At 38.1% G+C, this 23,610-nt stretch overlaps 1 protein-coding gene across 1 annotated transcript; it reads left to right on the top strand.

The window, feature by feature from the left end:
* Window positions 1–211: 211 nt before the first annotated feature.
* mospd2 (motile sperm domain containing 2) lies at window positions 212–22,407 on the top strand. The gene is made up of 15 exons (XM_085433856.1): window positions 212–270; window positions 383–440; window positions 826–981; window positions 1,822–1,908; window positions 2,059–2,213; window positions 3,477–3,537; window positions 3,625–3,663; window positions 3,753–3,877; window positions 4,532–4,705; window positions 8,533–8,651; window positions 13,297–13,390; window positions 13,547–13,643; window positions 20,417–20,537; window positions 21,086–21,188; window positions 21,824–22,407. The coding sequence occupies exons 1-15, from the start codon at window positions 238–240 to the stop codon at window positions 21,974–21,976; spliced, it is 1,575 nt and encodes a 524-aa protein (XP_085289982.1). The 5' UTR covers window positions 212–237; the 3' UTR covers window positions 21,977–22,407.
* The last annotated feature ends 1,203 nt before the right edge of the window (window positions 22,408–23,610 follow it).

Below are 23,610 nucleotides of genomic sequence, written 5' to 3'. Positions count from 1 at the left end.
TATCTAAACAGACTTGTTGTAGGAGTAGTTAGGCTTTTAACAGGTCTTAGACACAATTCAACACTCCCTCGGTTACGAACAAAGAGCCACGCGAAGAGGTGTGGCTAAACCGGTAGAGCCAACATGGCAACGACAGGGCGTCAGTTTCCCAGTTAGTTCGCACTGATTCATACAAACAACAGTCAGCTAACTCGCTTTCAGTACACGGAACTGCCAAAGACCAGTGGACAGCTCAACATGGCTGAAGTTGAGCCACACGAAGGAGAGCAGGTATCGCTGATAACCGTTATTTATTTATTTATTTTTGATCACTTATTGTCATAAATGACTATACGATTAAAGCCAAAGACGACTCTAACCTGAACCAACTCTGTTTTGACAGGACCTTGAAAAGAAAATCGAAGAGACAAGGCAGAGATTCAACAATGAGTTGCTCCAAGGTAGCACAGTTATTGCGGGCAAGCTGACAATAACATATCTTGCTTTTGAATGCATTTTGGTTGCTGTTATCTAGCTTGCATACATTCAGATATTGTACATTAAATAGTTAACTGTTACTTTACGCCCTGTTGCTTAAACGTTGACCCGAATACCCAGAGCCCAGATAAGCGTTAGCTCTTTACTGCCCCGAGTAGCAGTTTAGTTTTTAGACTAATTTTAGGCTAAGCCGTCACACCATGGCCTCCTGGGGGCTTTATTTGAGTTTGCGGCACAATGTGGACATTGTGGGTCTATGAGAATTTTAAATGGGAAAGTTTAAGTCTTTGAAATTGAAACCGATTTTGAAGTTGTCATGTGATTCAGTCTGCGTGTAAATGTTTGCAGATTCAACAGAGAAGTATGACCCCAGGGACGTGGAAAGGCTTCAGACAGATGACAGTCTGGTGGAGGGCTACCTGACATGGAGGATCTATAATGTTGATGATGCCTTGAAAATGATTGATGAAAGTCTTCATTGGAGAAAAGAGTATGGGGTAAATGGTAAGGTGCTGATATGATATGCAATATGTCACAGTATAACAATGTAACCTCACTGTTGTTAATGCTTACAATTTATAGTTTCAATACTAGGAAAATATTCGATTCCCAGTGCTACATGCATATTATATTTGAGCCCCAAAAATCATAAGCCCTTCCTAAAAGTGAAAATATTGACATTACCATTTTGAGATGTCTATAAGCCCGCAGTACAAACCGCTGCTTGTCTTTGTGCTTCCCTGGCATTAGTTCAGACAGAACATCATTGTTTGGGAAACGCCAGTTTCTCCACACACCCAAGAACAATCCCCACTGTTTCTTGTGAGGAACTTTTCAGAGTAACTGTCTGTTTTTTAAATAGCAAATTCTATTTGTCAACAGTTGTTTTTAGAAAGTTTCCTTCAGTAAAGTCTACAAGGTATTCAAGGACTTCGCCTTTTTTTTTTTTTTAAGGGGGGGCTGGGGTGAATTTATATCCATTAACAGAAAATTTGCTATTTTCCATCAATTTTGGAAGTTTTAGAAAGACCTACTTTTGGGAATCTAGGTCCCTTAATAGCAAGACTTCATAATACTCTTAAAATGTGGCAAATTAGTGACCTTCTTTAAAGGACCATGCAGTGATTCAGAAATTTAGCACAGTATATTTCATACACTTTATGCTGTTTTATTTGTTAATAACTAGGGTAACACAAAATAATCAAATTAAAGATTTTCTGCGCCTTGCAGTAGTCTAAAAGATACAAGACAGATTCTTCCCTTTGCCTAAAATGTTGCATATTGTTATTCTTTGAATGAGAGCACTGGATAACAATGTAATGAGTGTCCTCATGTGTGTTTCAGACATTAATGAGAGCACTATTCCCAGATGGATGTTCGAAACTGGGGCTGTCTACCTCCATGGCTACGACAAAGAGGGCAACAAACTCTGTATGCACTTGCTCTATTAAAAGAGATTCTTCAGCTCAGCCTTTATTTGTTAGAAACGTTATCTTTCCCACTAAAAATGTTTGATCCCAATTTGAGAAAAAAAAATACAAATGAAATATGATAACTTAAAATTTGTTTCCTGTGTTTTAGTCTGGTTTAAGGTAAAGCTGCATGTCAAGGATGCAAAGACTGTCATAGACAAGAAAAAGTATGTTGCCTTTTGGCTGGAGAGGTATGCAAAGAAGGAACCTGGGATGCCTCTAACCGTTGTGTTTGACATGACGGACTCTGGCCTCAGCAATGTAGTAAGTCCATAAAGTTATTTTTAAGAGGAAGTCTTTTGTGTTTAAATAATTTACAGTTCGTGCTCTAGTCTAATCCAGGTCTTCAAAACTCACATTATGTTTTCAGTCTTTTCCTCTAAGGTATAAGTCTGTTGCTTTCCTGTTACTGTCACTGCAATGTTGTTTACCTTCCTCATACTTCTTGCTTCTTGAGCTGTGGACTTGCAGGGGCTGATACTCCTCAATGGTATTACACGTTAGAGATTAAAGTAACCTTTAAATCCTGATGGTCAGCTCGAGCGGGCCGTCTAATCCTTAGGCTCGCTGTGTCACAGGCATTGGCTCCTTGATGGAGGGCTCTGTCAGCGAGTTTATTTCATTGGCTTGGCTCTCTCCTAGAAAAATTGCTCAATTAAAGACGAATAAACCAACACAAACAAGGCAAAAAGAATATATAGCTATGCAGCTCCTGTATAAAATGAGTAGATTAGATGATCAGTTTGGAAAGCAGCTTTATTGAGGCCCGTTGAACCACAGTATGAGCCAGCGCAAAGCTAGCCAGTATGATCTCATTATGGGTTGGGAGTGAATTTCCTGCATAGCAATGAGGCTTCTAGCCAATTGTAAAGCTGAGCCGCGATATAGGGGTTATTACTATTGACGTATTTGCTGTTTGTCTGATAATTTAAATTATCATAAAACAATGAGGTTAAGATTTTTCATATTTATCTAAAATTGTTTAAAACGTGACTGAACATTTGACTTGGAGATTAAAATTTGTGCCTGTCTAAGGGGCTTTAATCAGAAGCCCTTTTATTATTTATGTTGAGAAAATGCACTGTAATCTGAGCCATTTGGGAGCTCTTTTTACGTAACTTGATTTTAGCAGGATTGCAGGATTGTGTAATTAAGGCATTGTGTAATGATAAAAGTTGAGGGTTAAATGTGCGTGTTACCATTAAGTAATGGCAAAATGGCATAAAAAAGCTAGATGGAAAAGATTCAATTTTTGTGAAAAAAAATATTGCCGTTCAGAAATGGAGAAAAAACGTGCTTAAGACTTTCTCTGACAATGGTTGACAGAGGCTGAGCAGGGGATCACTCAGAAGGGGAGCATGCAATGAATTTCCATATAATATTAAGTGGGTCGCTTCAGATGTAGAGGCTGTTAAGAGAGGGAAAAAAAATTTCCCCAGCAAAAGGGGTTTGTTGATGCATATTTTATTTTTTAAGCCTTTTGTGTGGTATTAATCACAAATTTCTTTCTTCCACTTTGTGTTTCAGGACATGGAGTTTGTGAAGTACATCATTAATTGCTTCAAAGTATATTATCCAAAGTTTTTATGTAAGTTACAAAAGTCATGTAAGTCATCTGGATCTTTTGAAACATTATTCTTACTAACTTGTTCCTTTTTTTTTTTAATCATTTCAGCCAAAATGATAATAGTGGATATGCCTTGGATTCTGAATGGTAAGACTGTGGCTTCCAAATTTCAAGCAGTCCTTACTAGTTTTTACGATTCTGACGTCTCAACAATAAAACATTTGTGTCTGCTACAGCTGCGTGGAAGATTGTGAAGTCGTGGTTGGGTCCAGAGGCAATCAGCAAACTTAGGTTTGCATCCAAATCTGAGGTCCAGACATACATAGGCCCCGAGTACTTGCCACCTCACATGGGTGGAACGGTATGTTATGGCTTTTTAAAATGGTTTTAAATTATGCGTTAATTAGTTTAACAAAAGATGCATTAGCAATGGAATGGTCAATACTCCAGTGGGATTATAGTGTGATAAATATTAAAAACTGGGGTAGGCCACATGGTTTGGGTGTGATTTAGCAAAAGAAAATCCATAATAATCTTTCAGCAGGTTGTAATTCAAGTCGTCTGAGAGGGAATTAGAGTCTTCTACCCCCTCTGGGCTCTGATTTTAGGCTTTAGAAAATCTAACATGTGATGGGAAACTTCACGAGTCACAAGTCCTTTTCAGAGCAGATCAGGTGAATGCTACCATTTTGTATAGAATCTAAAAAGACCTATTAGAAAGTAACAGTGGAACATGTTAAGTGGACCATGATGTAGAAGATTAGGATTCAAATGCAGTGTGAAGTGTTAAGGTCAACACTGGGTTAAATGTTGTTTTTTTTCCCTTCTGTATCTGCATTAGTTTTCTTGCCAGTGATGAAGAAATCTAACTTTTTTAAATATTAAACACAAGTTTAGTTACTTTGCTTCTTTGTTTACATAACCAAAATCATATTTACTGATTAATCTGTTAGAAAAAGTGTTACTCTTTAATAACCATGCATGTGGTGACCTAACCTATTTGGCTATGTTCTAGGATTCCTTCAAGTATAGTTACCCACCTCTTCCTGACGATGACTTCCAAACACCCATCTGTGACAACGGGCCCATTGTTAGTGATGATGACAGGGAGAGCAAAGAAGGTGACTTGGATGTTAAAGATGCCCTTGAGTCCAGCTTCACTTCAGATGTTGTAGTAAAGCCCAAAAAGGTACATTTTCTTTCCATTTTAGTTATTAATATACTTTTTTTAACAAAGGAAAAAAAATAGTGGATAAAAATAATTTCAACTTTGTACACAATTTAATTACACAACAGTATAAAGTAAAACTGCTCCCTGGGTGTTGTGCAAGTCTGTACTTTGGCACTCAACACTTAGTATATGTGTAGTTAGTTTGATCGCATCTGATTGCCTATAAATAAATGTGATCTTTAATGCTGATGCTAATATAATTGGCAGGATTAGTGTTTCTGTTGTTATTAGAGTAGCTGCTCTCAAGTTCAATTCAATTGAATTTTATTTACAGTGCCAAATCCCAACAACAGTCGCCTCAAGGTGCTTTATATTGTAAGATAGCCCCTACAATAATACGTACGCGATGTCAGCTGAGACTGAGTTCTGAACATTTTTTAGATTTGGGTAGTGAAGCATTCTGCTTCTAGGGAGATTAGGTGAGGTTTGGTCACTGATTATTTCATCCTGTGCCTTCTTTCACTCAGTTTCTTTAAACTGCACACAAGGTAACAACATGTAATTGGGTTCCTTTCCAGCAGGTAATGGTTCTGATTTTTGTAAACATTGAGCTGCTACCTATTGCCTCTGTGAAGGTGACTTGTAATGTAATTGGCAGCAGGCATATCCAAAGCTCTTGCATCACAGATGGACCACTCAAACTCAAACTCAGCAGTCTTTGTCAACCACACAAGGAACTAAAAGATTGTTGAGTTTGTTGCTTAAGCCACTCCATGCTGGAACTGGATTCCTTCTCCCTGGCAGGATGGAGCACCATCGCTGAAATGCCCCAAAGACTGAATGTGTTGGAGCCCTCATCACCTCCCTCTCCCTCTTGTACAGCACCTTTTGCAAATGAGTGTTAAGTCCACCCTTCCAAGTCAACCTTGCTTATTTTCAAGTGAGCAGCATGCAAAAAGTGCCTGGCTGGAAGAAGATGGGATGTTATCAAAGGGATTACTTTAGCATATACTCATTATCTGAAAGCGCCTGTTAAAGAAAGTTGCACTTACATTGTATTAGTGTGTTTTAATAAATACCACACTGGTTTAGATTTTCAGAGCTGGGATATACACATCAGACAGTCATTTCCAGTCACAAGTTTGATGCTTTTTAATGTCCTTAGTGTAACAAGTGAGATCACCTCAAACTCTCAGCCATTGTTTTGACTAGAGATGCCTAAACTTCACATAATCAAAACGTGCACAGATCCCATGAATTGCGTAATGTTATTTCCCAAACGTTGGTATTGTACTGCAGGCCTCTGAGGTGGCCGGTTTCATATCAAAACATTTGCGTCAGCTCTGTGGAAAAGTTGAAGATATTTTTGAGGCTTGCCTGACAAAGTAAAGTTACACAATCACTCTGAGATGACACTTTACACACACGGAGGAAATATCTGAATATGGCTTCTTAGGTGTTGTGAATATTCAGGGTGAGAGAGTAGTGGTTCCACTTTGACAGGTAATTTGTTGTAATGGTAATTAAAAATTCATGTAAGCTGTTGTTAAGCATAATTTTGACACTCGCCTAAGGTTGCAGACCCCATTAGAAATTAAGTCTGCAAACGTTATTCACCATCGCTCCCTTTTGAGCCTCGGGCATCTTTATTCAAGGTTTGCATATTATCCACAGCACCTGCATAATAACCACTTAGCACTTATTTTTGTGTTGCTTTATTATCCTGTTGGAAAAAGACCAAATTGGGTAGATAAAGGAAGCACAATAGAATAAAAGCAAAGCACTTGAATGGGATCAGAAGTGGACAATGTTAAGATGAGAGCTTGTGCATCAGCAGGTTGCTCAGTAGGGTTCATCATGTTTTCAATTCTGCTACACCTGATTTCTGGTAGTCCATACTATGAGTGAATCACTGTGTTTTTACAGTTGGAAACTCTTGGAATTTCAAGCCCGTCTGAGCGCATTCCTTAGTGCTTGTGCAGACGTTTCTGCTCCTCAACCATCTTGTGTCACTATACAAGACTGTTCCTCCATCAGCACCATGCACCTCAACCTGCATTCTTCTGGATACCAGTAATCACTAGCACAACTTTTTGGCCTCAGAAAGCTAATTGAGTTTCTTTCTGTTTTGAAACAAGGGCTGGATGTGGTAAGGAAGTGTAGGATTTCGCCTACACAAGGAGCTCAATGTCCGGAAGATTTCTGCAGGCTGGAAAGGCAGGTGTACTCACGTGGGTCGAATTATTGTGAGTGCACCTCCCTCACAGTCTCCTGATGTCATCACCACCCGTGGACATGTTCATCCCTTGACCTGTCCTGGACCTTACATTTCGATTTGACCCTCCGTTTGAAAGCATAACATTTCTGACCTTGTTATCAAGGCATGTCAGCTTAATAATGAGAAGCTTATCATTTGCACTATGTCCTGTAAACGCCGAACCAAGTGGGACAGTCATTTCACAGTTTAATTAGCTGTGGAGAAAGCGTAGCACACTCACTGCTGATCATTAGCAGTTTCACATTATTTGTATCTTCTCAGTTGAAAAAACTGCCAAGGTAATTACTGTTATATTACAGTAGACCAACTTATTAACCCATAGCACTAAATCTTTAATCCTGCCTGCCTTTGAGGCAGCTTTTCACAAAAGCCGTCTGTGTCTTGTCCTCTAACACTATCTCTTTTTAAGTTTGTTATTTAGCATTGCTAATCACACAGAGAATCTTATTTTGTGCCTTGATATGAACTGTTTCACCAAAAAACACTCCGATCAGCTCTTACTTTATTATATTTGTCAGTCCCTTCTGTGCCTTACAAAATGTGTAGAAATCACATATTTCTGTAATTTTAGTTTAATTCCTTGTACCCAGCTATGGCAGTGTATTCCTTTTAAATGTAATTTTCAAAATTAATTACCTTTTGTTTCTTTTTAACAATGAGATTTTGTATGAGTATGGATCTAGTAGAAATAATGCCAATGATATTATCACTAAAATAACTGTTAAACACTATCTGTATGAGACAGTAAAACATTTCACTTTTTAATTCAAACTTGATTATGTTTTACATTTTTCTACTCGCATTTCATTTTGTTAAGCTTGCTCTTTAAATGGATAAATAAATTGAGACATTTCATCAGCGGTTGATGTCTTCATTCTGGCAGTTGCATGATGGTCAGCCATGAAATTAAGCTCCCTTCCTCTCTGAGTCACAGAAAATACTGTCACGTGTAGAGTCTGCTCACTTTTGCCCCTGCCCACCTTCCTTTCCCCCCTCGATTCCTCACCTGCTGTGCTTGCTGCACAAACTGTTTTACACACCATGAAGCATCCATTTCCCGAACTGACCTACTTTAAAATAACTACCATTTATGCAGCCATTTTGAAACGTCTATCCTGTCAGCTGGTGTGTGGTCTTGAGATTTGTGTGAATAATTTGGGTCGAAGTTTAAGCAATTTGCTGACGTTATGAGCTGTATATGAGTCATCTTGTGACTCCTCAGTTACTTTGGTTTGTTTTGTTTTGTCAGAAGTCACAAGTTTGTGGATCACTTTTGGTTCCTCATCTTCATGGACATGCTAATTGTGGTTGTGTGTTCCCTCTGGAGGCTAAGTGGAACGACGGTCAGGGATCATCATAGGAATTTCCCATGCAAAATTATATTAAGTTGCGTTATCTGAGCATTTAAAAAAAACTATTCATCAATGCCAGTACATGAATCCAATGACGGCTTTCTCTGTATGAATGCCAAAGGTCACACATTTCATTTTTAGGGGAAAAAAAACAGATAATGGTCACATGACAAAAATTGTGTGTCTCTCTAATCAAATGCTTTTTGTTCTTTCAGGTAAATTTTCTGGAACAAAGTTTGAGGTCAGAGGACAACGATAAAGGAGATGCAAGCGCCAGGACCAAAGGTGCCAGGAAGCCGCTGACCACCTTCAAAGGTTCTCTGTTAGATGTTAGGTAGGTTATAGCTCATCAAGATTGCATTAGTTTGGACACCTAAATTTAAGGTGGTGGTGGTCAGAGGGCCCGGTGGCGCCAGTGTCCGGCAGCCTCGCCTCTGTCAGTGCGCCCCAGGGCAGCTGTGGCTACAATGTAGCTTGCTATCGCCAGTGTGTGAATGTGTGTGTGAATCGGTGAATGACTGAATGTAGTGTAAAGAGCTTTGGGGTCCTTAGGGACTAGAAAAGCGTTATACAAATGCAGGCCATTTACCATTTAAGAGTTCCCATAACTTTGTCACAGGCAGGCGACATCTGCTGTTTTTTCCCTTTGTATTCTAATACTACACTGTTCAAGACCATACAACATGTGAGATAAAACCCCAACAAGACGACCCCTTATGAGCAGCCACTTGGCTTTTGCGCTTATACTACAACTGCCATGCTCTGCTGCTGCTTTTCGTCCCTCACTCTCCCTCTGCGTGATGCGCACATGATCACTGGTGCGCTCATTTGGGTGCGCTTGGTTCTTGCCTCTAGACATCCTGAGGCCGAGTCAGCAGGGAATTTGCACAACGCCCATCTCTCTTTGCGAAGAACCAACAGAAGTCACCCATCATGCTTGTATTCAGGTTTCCATGATATTGTTCGTTCAAAATGTTTTCACACGCTCAAAGCCAAATTTGGTAGAAAAAAGTCGATATGAACATGTAGAAAGTGTATTTTCAGTGGCAATATAGCACCTGCTTTCAGATTAGGAATCACCAAATAAAATTCGTTAAAATACAGGTAACAGAATCCCAGTAGCTAAGTGCTTGCTGAGCAGTGTAATAGTAATGACAGAACAATTGCAGCCATTTAGTTGTAGATCATTTCATGTTCAAACTAGCTTTTTGCAAACACACCTTAAGGGAGTAACCATGAAGTCTTGCAGACTGACAAGTAACTGATGGGTTGGAAAGCTTTTTGAATGTCACTCTGCATCATCAGTGTTGTGGACTACATGGCGAGATCATATTCAGGGAACAGCCATCGGGTCATGCAGCACTGTAATGCTTTTTATGTGTTTACATTTACTGAATGTATCACACAAAGCTCATGGGAAAAACCTAACATAGAACTAATATTCTATGTTCTAATATTTTTATTAAAAAATGATGTGCCTCAGCAGCTCCTCCTTTCTTTGGTACCCTAATGAAGATCACCTGTCAGACAGGCCTTTAGAGCCCTGCAGCGCTTCCTTTTTCTCTTTTGATGAATAATACCATAATTATTGGTATTATGTCTTGGAGGGGGTTACTACTATGGGAATTCCACTATCAGCTACTTTTAAATGGACCTAATGAACTACTAAATTTCATTGAGTAGGATACTGTCCAGCAATGGAGCATCCCCACATTCATGTGCTAATAGGCATTCCTGTTTCCATGGTTAACATTTCTGCAGAAATACAGTCCCGATCAAAAGTTTAAGACCACTTGAAAAATGGCAAGAAATCATGTTTTGCATGGTTGGATCTTAAGTAGCGCTTCAAAATGCAACAACAGTGTTGTCCTGTTGAAAAACCCAGTTGTTACCACACAGATGAGGGCCCTCAGTCATGAGGGATGCTCTCTGCAAAATCTGTGCATAGCCAGCGGCCGTTTGACGCCCCTGCACCTCCTGAAGCTCTATCCATTATGGCGTCCACTCCACTGTGGTACGCAGAAAAAAATCTCAGGTGGGATCTGCTGATCAGTAACTGCTGATCAGTAACGTTGGAAGCCATCAGGACCATCAAGGTACATTATTGCCAATTGGGTCCTCCGGCTCAGTCCTAGTGAAATTTTTGGGGGTCTTCCTGACTTTTTTTGTTCCATAACTCTCAGGATCATTAAAGAAATTCCAAATGACTGTTTTACTGCATCCCACCTCAGCAGCGGTGGCGCACTGCGAGAGACCCTGCTTATGCAGTTCAGCAGCCCGACCTGTTCAAACAGGGAATGAGTTTTTGCTTTTGCCATCAGAACGTCATGACAGTGTGACTACCCGACAGAAAATGACAATGAATCCACATTTTTGCACAGATTTGGCCTTTTAAAGGCATGTGGTCCTAAACTTAAGTGTTGTTTTCAATAAATTGGATGCTCAAAAAATGTTTTGTCTCACTCATATTTCTTCTGGTTGCATGTTGAAGCTCTACTTGGAACCTTGTTCAGATCCAACCATGCAAAATAGCATTTTTTTTGTCATTTTTCAAGTGGTCTTAAACTTGATCAGGACTATATATATACATATACATATATTGCTTTTGCAGATTCCTTCCCTTTGTTACGGTAATACTAGATATATTTTTTGTAATTTTGTAAATCATGCTAAATTCCCACCTCTGCTATCACAAACTCCACACCACACCAGAGTATACCAATATGGACCAATATTAATTCTATTTGTTTACTCTGGACCACGATTCAATTGCAGTTTCACACAAGCTAAACTAAAAATATACTAGCTTTAGAAATGAACCTCACCCTAAACAAACACGTAAAACATTCTTGGGGTCTGATCTGCACCTAGCATACTCTGCTTCTCTGCAGGTGCACCCAGCCTAGTTGTTTAAGCTGCTTCAGAATTTGCTTGGCCTTCTTCCCTGCAGCCTGAAAAAAAAACTGCACTAACCGGGCAAACATGCCAGAATCAGTTTTAACTGCAAACAGCAAAGGTTGGCTGTGAATGCATCAGTCTAGCTGATGTGGACCTGGGTTGAATACACAGACCAGCCAGCTTCTTTGTTCTGCAACGACAACTCTATTGTGTTTGGGAGACCTAAAGCCAGAAGTGTTATCTGGTCACCAAAAGGTAACTGGTTTGATGTTCTACACAGTTTACATGGGTTCATCTATGAGTCTGTCCCATGTTTCCAATATTTCTGCCAATTCCCTTTGGGTAAGACATGCCAAAGCTTGTTCAGGACCCTTACATCAAGGAAGATTTGCTGTAATATACGTGTAACTAGGTATAACCAGTTGACTCGCACGTCTATGTCTTGAAGAGCCATATGCAAAAAGATTAACTGCATCTGAAGTCATTATTGATGTTTTGTACCTTTATAGCTCAACTGATCTGTTCAAACAGAGGCAGGAATTAAGGATGCTGACAGTCAATTGCTCATTGACTAGAGATGAATTGGTGTTATGCTAATTAGTAAGAAACACTGGCAAATGATCAATTATCTTCAAGAAAGGTGTGCTAGTCCCCCTCCTACACATTGTCAAACAGAACATATATTTTAATTGAACCTTCATTAAATTGCAAATTGATTGCTGAGTTCAGAAGATATGCATTTCAGTATGGAGTACAACAATCCCATAATGATCTGGTTGTTTCGTGGGTAAATATTTTGCGTGTATATAATGTGTACTCTTCATGTACTCTTCATTTTCATGAATAATGTCTGTTGATTTCTGTGTTTACAAAGCTAAAGCTTTGATGTGAGGATTTTGACAGCTCTGGGCTGTGAATTATACTGATAAACAGATTAAAATGAGCCTTAAATGCAATTATGTTTGGGAGTTGTGTTAGCCTTCATTCGAGACTGGGGGCTTTAGGAGAGAGTAGGGGTCTTTGATCTTGTGTTTGCCAGAGGTTTGCAGAGCCCAAAGACTCACTTTGAGATCAAGCATGCTTTACTCTTTTTTTTTTTTCTCTTTTTTTTTCTTTTTCCCTACCATAAGGGACATGGAAAAGGAAAAAAAGGGAAAAAAATCTTTGTTCTTAGCGGTCTTAGTTCATAAAACAGCCAAGCTGCATCATTGAGAAGCTTTATACATGCATAGCAGATAATATGATCCCGCTGTAATAAGTATGCAATGTGCACCAAGGCCAAATTCATCAAATCGCATGCTGCATGTATATATATATATATCACCAAGTTAGACTGTGTGAGCTAACGACAAGCAAAGCATACGTGACCCCTTACAGGTTTCCTATGGCTCGTTCCTTCCTTTGCAACGTTATACAAATCTCACTAAATCAAATGCTAGAAGGGATTCATTTTATTTCATATTTTTTAATCCAAGTCATAATATCAGGAGGTCTCCCTCTAGTAAGATGGACAGCTTGATTCCGGATACTAAGTTAGATTGCTTTATTTTAAATATATTTTCCTGTAGCAGTAACATCAGTGTTCTTGATATTCTGGTACACAACAGACTTTGGAAAAACAACCCATGCTGAAGTCTCCTCCTTATAACTTACAAAACAGCCGGATTTTGCCCTGCAGCTAAGCTTGTTGAACAAGTCATAAAACTTTCAAAAGGGCTGTAGCAGAGCGCCGGTAACATAACTTGTTTAGGTTGGCTAAAGAGGACAGTAAACAAGTAAAGGTTGGTTTAGATGTACCATGCTCGTTCAGTACCACAGTGTTCTGTTATTATGTTTCCTTTTTTAATTCAATGATAAAATTGTTAACAATTAATTACAGTGAATTAAAGAAGCAGATTCTTCATTCAGTTAAATAAAATCCTGGAAAAGGTAATTTGTTAGAGGTTTCCATTGTCAAAACATTTGGCTACATTTTTAATAAAAAAGAATAAAATTGTGTCTCAGGTTTCCACCTATGTAGCGGTCTAATGTAGTTCCTGCTACACTCTGAGGTTTTTTTTACTCTTTATCTCTCTGTTCAGCCCTGCAGAGGAGCTCAGCTTTGGTTCTGGAGAGACTGAAAAGAAAAGCTTAATTATCCTGAACAATGTGGTCAAAAATCAGGTGGCCTTTAAGGTGAGTCTGAAAGCGTGTGGCACTTGCTACAGTTAATTCATGCACCAGTTCCCTTTGATCTCACAGTTCACAGACTAACTATTGCGTTTATGTATTCAATAAATTGAGGAGACAGAAAAAAAAGCATTGTTAAATGTTCCTCTAATGTCTTCACAGGTGCGGACCACGGCGCCCGACAAGTATAGAGTGAAGCCGAGCAGCAGCTGCTGTGAGCCAGGAGCTTCAGTAGACATAGTTGTGTCACTGCATGGAGGTATTGCACTTAAGCTCTGCACTCTTCTCACAGCAGATGTTTCTAAATGCTGAACCTCAGAATAATCAAGAGGTTCAGTGTATTACCTTCCTAAAGTGCAGGCAGCCACTTTCTCCTGCCTGACATGCATATTTCAAGACTGATAAAAGAATCATCTCTACAAAACAAACCATCAGACAACTGACAGTGCTGCGTGAGTTGAAACAGCTTGTGCCCTTCAAGCACCGAAATGTCAGCTGTAGGTTATGATGTGCTGAACATAGCTCGCTCAGAGGAACCAGTGCAGCTTATTTTGGGTTACTTTTTTTCCCAGCTTTTATGCTGTGGTGGGGGGGGTTCTTCTCCCCAAAACTGTCACATCTAACACTGGCTTCTGTGAACATAGTCCTTCTGTTTCTGTGTCTGAACCAAATCAGTCAGCTGCACTAGTTTTGTTGTTGATTTTAAGAGCAATTTAAAAAAAAATTTTGCATTTTCTGAAACAAAAATCGAACTAGAAAAATTTGCATTTCCTGCGAAAATGCAGTGTGGATGCCTTAACGCTGAAGATGTCTGCTGAAAAAAGCTGAAAAAGTTGGAAAAAAAAAAAAAAAAAAAAAGCTGCCCTGAGCAGGATTCGAACCTGGCCCTTCTGGTTAAAGGGCAGCTATTTAGCTCACTGAGCCAAACACTTTCTCACAAATAAATGGTGGAGAGATTGACAATTGTGCTGAAATGAGCAGAAGCTGCTGAGAATTGTGCTGATAAGAGGTGGAAAGGCTGAAAATTTTTCAGAAGAGGTGAATAAGCAGAATTTGGGCAAAAGAAGAGGTGAAAATTCTGCTGAAAAGAGTTCAATCAACAGAATTCCTGCTGAAAAGAGGTGAATGAGCAGAATTCTGCTGAAAAGAGTTTTTTTCTGAAAACAGCAGAAACAACTGAAAATTTTGCTGAAAAGAGTTGAATGGGCAGAATTCTGCTGAAAAGAGGTTTTTGCTGAAAAAGAGCTGAAAAAGTTTGGATTTGTGCTGAAAAGGGGTTAAAAAAACTGAAAATTTTGCTGAAAAGGGGTGAAAATGATGAAATTTGTGTTGAAAAGAGTTAAACTGTTAATTGAAAGAAATGTTGCCATAAGCTGGATTTGAACCCAGGCCTCCCAGTCTGAGAACGGATGCTTATCTCACTGAGCTAAAACACAGCTCAGCCCATAATGCAAAATCAGTGACCACATTGATAATGTGTTCCATTCATTTCAATGGTCAAAAGTCATAACACACATCAGCAGAAATAGCAGAATTTTTTAAAGTTTAAACATAGTATTTCTGCTAAAACTTAGTATTTATACTAAATAATATTTTTTTCGTGCCAAATCATAGCATTTGTGCTGGAACACAGAAAGTTCTGCCAAATCATACAATTTGTACTAAAACATTATTTATGATTAAGCAGAAACACTGGGACTTGGTAGAAATACTATGATTTACATGAAATACTTTGACTTAGCAGAAGTACTACAATCTAGGAAAAAAGTACTACAGCATAGCAGAAATTCTATCATTGAGCAGAATTACTAGGATTTAGAAGAAATACTAAGATTTGGCACAAACACTGATGTGGCTCAAGAACCTTTATTGTGCAGTTATACTATGATTTGGAAGAAATACTATACTTTGGCACAAATACTATGATTTGGAAGAAATACTATGTTTTAGCACAAATACTATGATTTGGCTCAAATACTATAACTATCCTCGGTCAGAAGGAGAGGCTGACATCCAGGGATTAGATTACCACAGGTGGAGTTTATTGCGGTCAGATGGATGGTACAGGGAGGTATGGCATACAGTAGGAGGATGTGGAGAGGTGATATGGTGTGGTTTCTATGATTAAGAACAGGGTATGCATTACAACATGCATACAGATTAAAGATTAAGAAAACTGGCAACAAATTCCTCCACTACAAATCAGTCTGATGCCACTTTTTACAGGGTTCCCGTTTACTAAGGCACTACCCAAAAGGCGCCACAAGAGGGCACTCCAACACAAGAGATGACCTATTTACACTGATGCACTTAGTAAACAGCCCCTACTTAGCCACTACATAATACAGTGATATTACAGTATACAAATTCACACAAATACTATGATTTGGCAGAAATACTATGACTTAGTAGTAATACTATAACATAACAGATTTCCTAAAAAAAACTATGAAATTGCAGTAATTCTATGACTTGGCAGAGATACTACGTTTTAGCACAAATACTATAACAACGCAGAAATACTATGACTTAGTAGTAATACTATAACATAACAGTTCAATGTTCTTGCACAAATACCACAATATGGCAGAAATACTATGTTTTAGCACAAATACTGTGATTTGGTATAAATACTATGATTTGGCACACATACTATATTCCGCAGATACACTATAACATAACAGATATTCTACAACTTAGTAGTAATACTATAACATAACAGAATTATTATTTGGGCACAAATACCACGATTTGGCAAAAATACTATGATTGGGTACAAATACTATGATTTGGCAATAATACTGCATTTTAACACAACTACTGAGATTTGATTGAAATACTATGATTTAGAAGAAATACTATTACTCCATACAAATACAATACTTTGGGACAAATACTATGTTTTGGTTCCAATACTATGATGTGCAACAAATACTATGATTTGGCACAAGTACTATGATTTAGTACAAATACTATGATTTGGCAGAAATACTATGACTTAGTAGTAATACTATAACATAACAGATTTCCTAAAAAAAAACTATGAAATTGCATTAATTCTATGACTTGGCAGAGATACTACGTTTTAGCACAAATACTATAACAACGCAGAAATACTATGACTTAGTAGTAATACTATAACATAACAGTTCAATGTTCTTGCACAAATACCACAATATGGCAGAAATACTATGTTTTAGCACAAATACTGTGATTTGCTATAAATACTACGATTTGGCACACATACTATATTCTGCAGATACACTATAACATAACAGATATTCTACGACTTAGTAGTAATACTATAACATAACAGAATTATTAATTGGGCACAAATACCACGATTTGGCAAAAATACTATGATTGGGTACAAATACTATGATTTGGCAATAATACTGCATTTTAACACAACTACTGAGATTTGATTGAAATACTATGATTTAGAAGAAATACTATTACTCAATACAAATACGATGCTTTGGGACAAATACTATGTTTTGGTTCCAATACTATGATGTTCAACAAATACTATGATTTGGCACAAGTACTATGATTTAGTACAAATACTATGATTTGGCAGAAATACTATGCCTTAGTAGTAATACTATAACATAAGAGATATACTATGGTTTTGCAGACATACTATGTTTTTGCACAAATACCATGATTTGGCACAAATGCTATGATTTAGCAGAAATACTATGATTGGGTACAAATACTATGATTTGGCAATAATACTGCGTTTTAACAACAACTACTGAGATTTGATTGAAATACATACTATGACTTAAAAGAAATACTATGACTCCATACAAATACGGTGCTTTGGCACAAATACTATGATTTGGCAGAAGTACTATCATTTAGTACAAATACTATGATTGGGCAGAAGTACCATGTTTCAGTACAAATACTATGATTTGGCAGGAATACTCTGGTTTAGCAGAAATACTCTGATTTAGCAGAAGTACTATCTTTTGGTAGAAATTCCTGCTAAAAGGTACTATTTCTGCGTTTTAGCAGAAATACTGTAATTTGGCATAAATACTATAATTTGGGATAAATACTATGATTTGGCACATATAATATATTCAGCACATACATTATAAAATAACAGAAATATTTGGCCCCAAAACCATGATTTTGCGCAAATACCATGATTTTTGCAAAAATACTATGATTTAGCAGAAATACTATGATTTGGCAAAAGTACTTAGATGTAGTAGAAGTACTTTGCTTTAGCAGAAATACTATGATTGAGGAGTAATACTTAAACATAGGAGAAATATTGATACACAGACACACATACACAGAGAGTAAAGGGAACAGGAGCTGTGGAGAGTCTGGGCTTGGTATATGTAGGTCAGTTAAATTAGCTGCACCTGCTGTAGTCAGCCCTTACACACACAGACACAGAGAGAGGTGTGAGTTTTCTTCAGTGTATTTCTGACATTCAGGATTCCCCTCGAACAAATGGCCATAATTTCCTAACCGTAGAGGCTAGAACGGTCATTCAGACATCGTTTTGTTCAGAAGAGATGGGGGAATCTTCAGGTCTTCATAATTCAGAGATAAAATATAAATTATTAAAGATATATGACTTGTAATACACTATAACTGAGTAGAGGCGAAGCAAAAACTGCATTGACTTGCTCTCAAACAACCTTTGGTAACTCTAAATCTATATGGAGCATCAAAATCATTCTTTCACCGTAAGAAACAGCAGGCTTTGGTGAACAGTCATGGAAATTTTCAGGGCTCTGTGGAAATCCATCAAAAAGATATGATGAGAGAAAAAAGTGACTCATTTCCAGAATTTGAAATCTGAGCGAGGGACAAATTTCCTACCCTCAAACAAGTCTAACTCATCTCAGAACGGTAATAGGTGAGAAAATAATTCTTGAATTGTGAGCATCAGGAGTGTCTGAAGATATACGGGGACAAGCCTCATGTCTTAACTTCGCTTCGTTAAGGAGATATGACAATTTGAAAATGCCTCTCATTACAGAAATCCAGCGGTGATTTTGAACAAACTCTCCATTGAGTTTATATGGAGAGTTTTCACACTTTGTGTTACTCTGAGGAGATTTGCAAAATATCTATGAGTCCCACAACAATGATAGGGACATTTTCTGAAAGCCAGCAAAAATACCTACGTTTTGATGTATAATTTGTGCGGCTTGAGTGGAAATTGAGCGAGTAGCAAGAAGTTGTTTGGACATGAAGAGAAAATTCAAACAGTTTCACTGTCCCCTCTGAGTTAATTGCATAGCAACCATAGCAACGCATGTATTTTCTGAAAAATCACAATTTTGCAACTGAAGACTTAAAGAGAGATAAGATGAAAACGGTAGAAGATCTGAAAAAGCTGAATCACACAGGAATAGCCCAATCATTTGAGAACGTTTTAAAGTTTGAATGGAGTTTCTAGGTGAAAGTATGAGGCAGTAGTTAAGTTTCAAAGACAAGAAAGTTTTAGCAGAATTGTGGAAGTTTCCCATTCATTTCAATGGGACAAATTAAAGGAAAAAAGTGTAATATTTTAAAAAGTATAATAGTAATAAACACCAAAAGTCATAGCCGGCATAAGCAGAAAGAGCAGAACAGTTTAGAGTTTGAACGGTGAAAATAGCACAAAAATTGTGGAAGTAGATCCACGGCGAAAAGTGTACGGAAACACCCGGAATAATAAAGAACTAGAAAAATTTGCATTTCCTGCGAAAATGCAGTGTGGATGCTTTAAAGCTGAAGCTGTATGCAAAAACTAGCTGAAAAGTTGCAGAAATTGTAAAAACTTTGCAGAAGCAAAGGAACTTTGCTAAAATGGAATAACTTAGCAGAACTGCAACATCTTAGAGGAAACATAATACTTGGCAGAAATACAATAGCATAGCAGAACTTAGCAGAAATATTGTAACTTACCAGAAACATGATAACTTCTCAAAAATACAAGAATTTAGGAAAAATAGTATAAGATAACAGAAAGAATATATTTAGCCAAAAATACTTAAACATTACGGAAACACTATGATTTAGAAAAATAGTACAACATAGCAGAAATACTGTGATTTACCAGAGACACTGTGATGAACTATGAATATTGTCATTTTAAATTAATACTATGGTTTAGCACAAATACTATCATTTGACAGAAATACTATCATTTGGCAGAAATACTGTGTTTCAGCACAAATACTCTGGTTTAGCACAAAGGAGATTAAGGAGATATGACAATTCGAAAATGCCTCTCATTACAGAAATCAAGCGGTGATTTTGAACAAACTCTCCATTGACTTTCTATGGAGAGTTTTCCGACTTTCTGTTGGTCTGAGGAGATTTGCCAAAATTCTATAAATTCCACAACAATGATAGTGACATTTTCAGAAAGCCAGCAAAAATACCTACGTTTTGATGTATAATTTGTGGAAGTTGAGTGAAATTTGAGCAAGTAGCAAGAAGTTGTTCGGACATGAAGAGAAGACTGCGAAACCTTCAGTGGCAACAATAACAACGCATGTATTTTGTGAGAAATCACAATTTTGCAACTCAAAACTTTAAGAAGCATAAAAGTAAAACGGTAAAAGATTTGAAAAAGCTGATTTATACCTGAATAGCCCAATAATTTGAGAACATTTTAAAGTTTGAATGGTTGTTCTACGTGAAAATATGAGGAAGTAGTTAAGTTTCAAAAACAAGCTAATTTTAGCAGAATTGCAAAGTTTCCCATTCATTTCAAATTAAAGGAAAAAAGCTTAATATTTTAAAAAGTATAATAGTGAAAAATACCAAAAGACATAGCCGTTATTAGCAGAAATAGCAGAATAGTTTAAAATTTGAACGGTGAAAATCGGCTGAAAATTGTGGAAGTAGATCCACGGCGAAAAATGTACGGAAACACCAAGAAGGAACTCAATAGTGTGGATGCCTATTAAGGCATCCACACAATTATTCAGTTTTCAACAGCTGTCTCGGTGAGTTGTGCTTACGTTAATGTTTTTGTTTTTTTGTTTTTCTCTGCCTGATTTTGTGCAGGTTCTCAGGCCTCTCCACAGGACAGGTTTCTGATTATGGCTGCAGAGATGGAAAATGCTGGATCACAAGATCTTTCACAGTTCTGGAAAGAAGTACCGAAAACCAAAATCATGGAACACAGGTCTGCAGTGACGTGTTGGCCACACGTAATGCCAAGCTTTTACTTTGGCATGCCTCCCAAGTATATTTGGCAGCTTATTTTAGATTCTGTGCTCGTTTAATTCGCTGAGAGAAAGAAGAAATCCTTGTCTGACTTATTTTTTTCTAGTTAATTCACAACTAACCTGCTAGTCCCAGCCCTTCCTGTCTCATTTTCACTACCAGCTGTTTCACTTGCCAGTTTGCTAATGTAACAGCCTCAATATCATTCAGCTGCTTCCCTAAAGTGGATCCTATCCCAAAGGTGGTGGAAGTGGAACTCCACCTACTTGCACTGCAGCTGGATATCAGCTTTGAGCTGTAGGGCCAGTTAAGTTGAAAACTAGTTTGTGTGCTATTGTGACGAGCTCAAAAAGGGTATAGCGCAGAACAAGGATTACAGCTGCTAACTGAAGTCTAAAATGATGGAAATAAATGAAGATGGACTATGTTTCTGCCACACAGTACTCCTGTGGACCAATGATTGCATCCTCCTGATATCCTACACTAATTAGATTGTCTTTCCTACAGATTGCGCTGTCATGTTCTGGAGAGTGCTAAACCAGCAATTAAATCTTTTAAGGATAACCCAATGGAGACAATGCCAATCGAGCAGCAGGAGTTAAATATAGCGGTGAGTTTTGGTGTAAAAAATAAATAAATACAGAAATCTTGGTCAGTTTTTAGACTTTTCAGACTCTGGCTCCATTGGTAACCATCTAATGAATATACATCCCTGTCACATGGCAATCAACAGTATCTTTCAAGTTTAACGTGGGAACAGTTAACTGTTAGTTTGCTAACAGTGCCTGTATTTTGTTGGCATTTCTTGGTCTTTGGTCGCCACATGTCTACCTGTGTGTACACCACTTAAGCAACAGACACTCATCCATCCATCCATTTATTCAGTTCAGCACAGACTGGAGTAGGATGAAAAGTTGGGTAAATCCACTACAGGTCTCCAGTTCATCACACAAATGACTAACACAGAGAGACAGACAACTATTCATGCTACATTCATACCTACAGCAAATTTAGAATCACCCTTAACATGCATGCTCTTGGACTATGGGAGGAAGTTGGAATCCCCACGCAGACACATGGAGAACATGCTGACTTCATTTTCTAAAATTTTTCTGTCAGCAAAGAGAGGTTCTTACCGTAACAGTTAGCTGTTCCTGTTTTCCCTGCACACATGTTTACACGACCTGTTTGAAAAACACTTTAGAAGGATAAACGAGGTCATTCAACCAGTTTTTGTCTCACCAGCTAATGCGAGTCACAGCCTGCACCTCACGGCTGGAGCAGAAGCTGGACAACACCCTGTGGTTGCAGAAGGTTCTCATTGTGTTGGTGGTAGTCCTCGTGATGCTAAACCTGCTGTGTCTCCACCTGCTGGGAACAGCTCAGCAGCCATCTTGATGTGCAACGGCACCCCATCAGCTGTTTCTGTAAATTCCTGATACACAGTTCCAGCGGGGCCGCGTTTGAACTTCCTGATTGGCGGTCATCTGATGTTTTCCCGCCCTTTCCACAAGCTGCTATCATGGAGAGTCAGCAGGGCTGACTTTAGGACATGTGAGTTGTTGTGGAGTAAGACTAAATGAAGAGATTCTCTTTTTCTGACACAGTCAGATTCAATGATGTGACATCAGTTCCTTGGTGTTTTTTTGTTGGTTTTTTTTGTTTTTGCTTTTTAATATTGCTCATGGAAAAATGTAATTTACTCAAATTAATTGCAACAGTCACAATATGTAGAAAGTATTAGTTATTTTTTCAAACACGTTGTATAATTTTTTACATGATATAAATATAAACAAAATAAACACCTTTGGTCACCTTATCTAATTTCATTTGACATCAAAAGGCTTTTGTCTTTGTGATCAGTTCAGGTAAAAATAAGAGGAAAAAAATGAACTTGTGGAGTTCAAAACGCCAGCATTTGATCAAATATAGATGTTTTGGCTACTTAGCAGCCTTGTTTTGCATAAATATTCAAGCTCCCGAGCACCCTCATTAGTTCAGAGGTGCTTAATTGAAAACATCGCAACATATGACCTCACTAAACTTCTCCACACTCCGAGCAAGGAGCCACAAGAGATCTCTGTCTACACTATCTCCTCAATTTGTTTTAATTACCCCAACACTGAACTAAACTAAAATTACCAAAGCAATTACTGGCGAGTGCAAGGACACGGCACAACCCACTTGTAGCTTAGTGGGAAGCGCTGATATCTATAACAAGATCCAGCTCGGAGCAATCAGGATGTGAGCCGCGGCGCGAGGAGTGATCGCGGTTTGCTTATTAGATGTGTGCACATAAGGGCTGCCTGGCTTTAACAACTTGCAGTTTGTTCACAGTCAGTGGTAGCTGCTTACATTTTAGGGGTGATTAGAATTCTTCATGCATTAATGAGTAAACTAATCCTGCTTTCATTATGAACACTGGGCAGCTTTCACATGCCACAAAATATTTATTTATTTATTTTGTTTCCCTGCACATGGCATCGTGTTTTGTCATCTCTAGCTTTTAATATTTTAGAGGTAACTCTAAATATGCTGTCTTTCTTTAAGTGAAAGCTTCGTGTATGCGCTTTCTAGAAGGTATAGGATAGCTTTAAGTGAATGTGCATTGGATGTAAAACTTGCATCCTTGCTAGGAAGTGCATTCTGCACTATTTGGGTAAAAAGTGCCAATGCACTTTAAAAAAAATGGATAAAGGTTAATGGAGTGTGTGCCTCTAGAGGGGAAAAAAGTAAAAGCTTTGGTATCACACATAGCTTGGTTGATTTTTGGAGTGCATCTGAGTGCCATGCAGCACGTGACTGAACTCTGAAATATTTCAGAAGAATAGCAGAGAGTCCAAAAACAGCCAGGATGACTGGAGTGGGAAATTATTCAAGTGGTCATATGACGGTGATTCCCAGACAGACTTGCCTCATCTGATTTTCGAGATATCACTAATTGCAAGCTGTGGATATTGTACGTCTTTTTTTTCCAGCAGCTGCAGAAGACAGAAACTCCTCCGTAGCATTGATTTCACATTAAAGATCAG

The sequence above is a fragment of the Copadichromis virginalis genome, linkage group LG16 (assembly GCF_057382275.1).
Source record: "Copadichromis virginalis isolate Kocher_CV1m ecotype Utaka linkage group LG16, C_Virginalis_male_GT1.1, whole genome shotgun sequence".
In the NCBI taxonomy this organism is placed as follows: domain Eukaryota; kingdom Metazoa; phylum Chordata; class Actinopteri; order Cichliformes; family Cichlidae; genus Copadichromis; species Copadichromis virginalis.
This window is presented reverse-complemented; position numbering and strand designations above follow the sequence as displayed.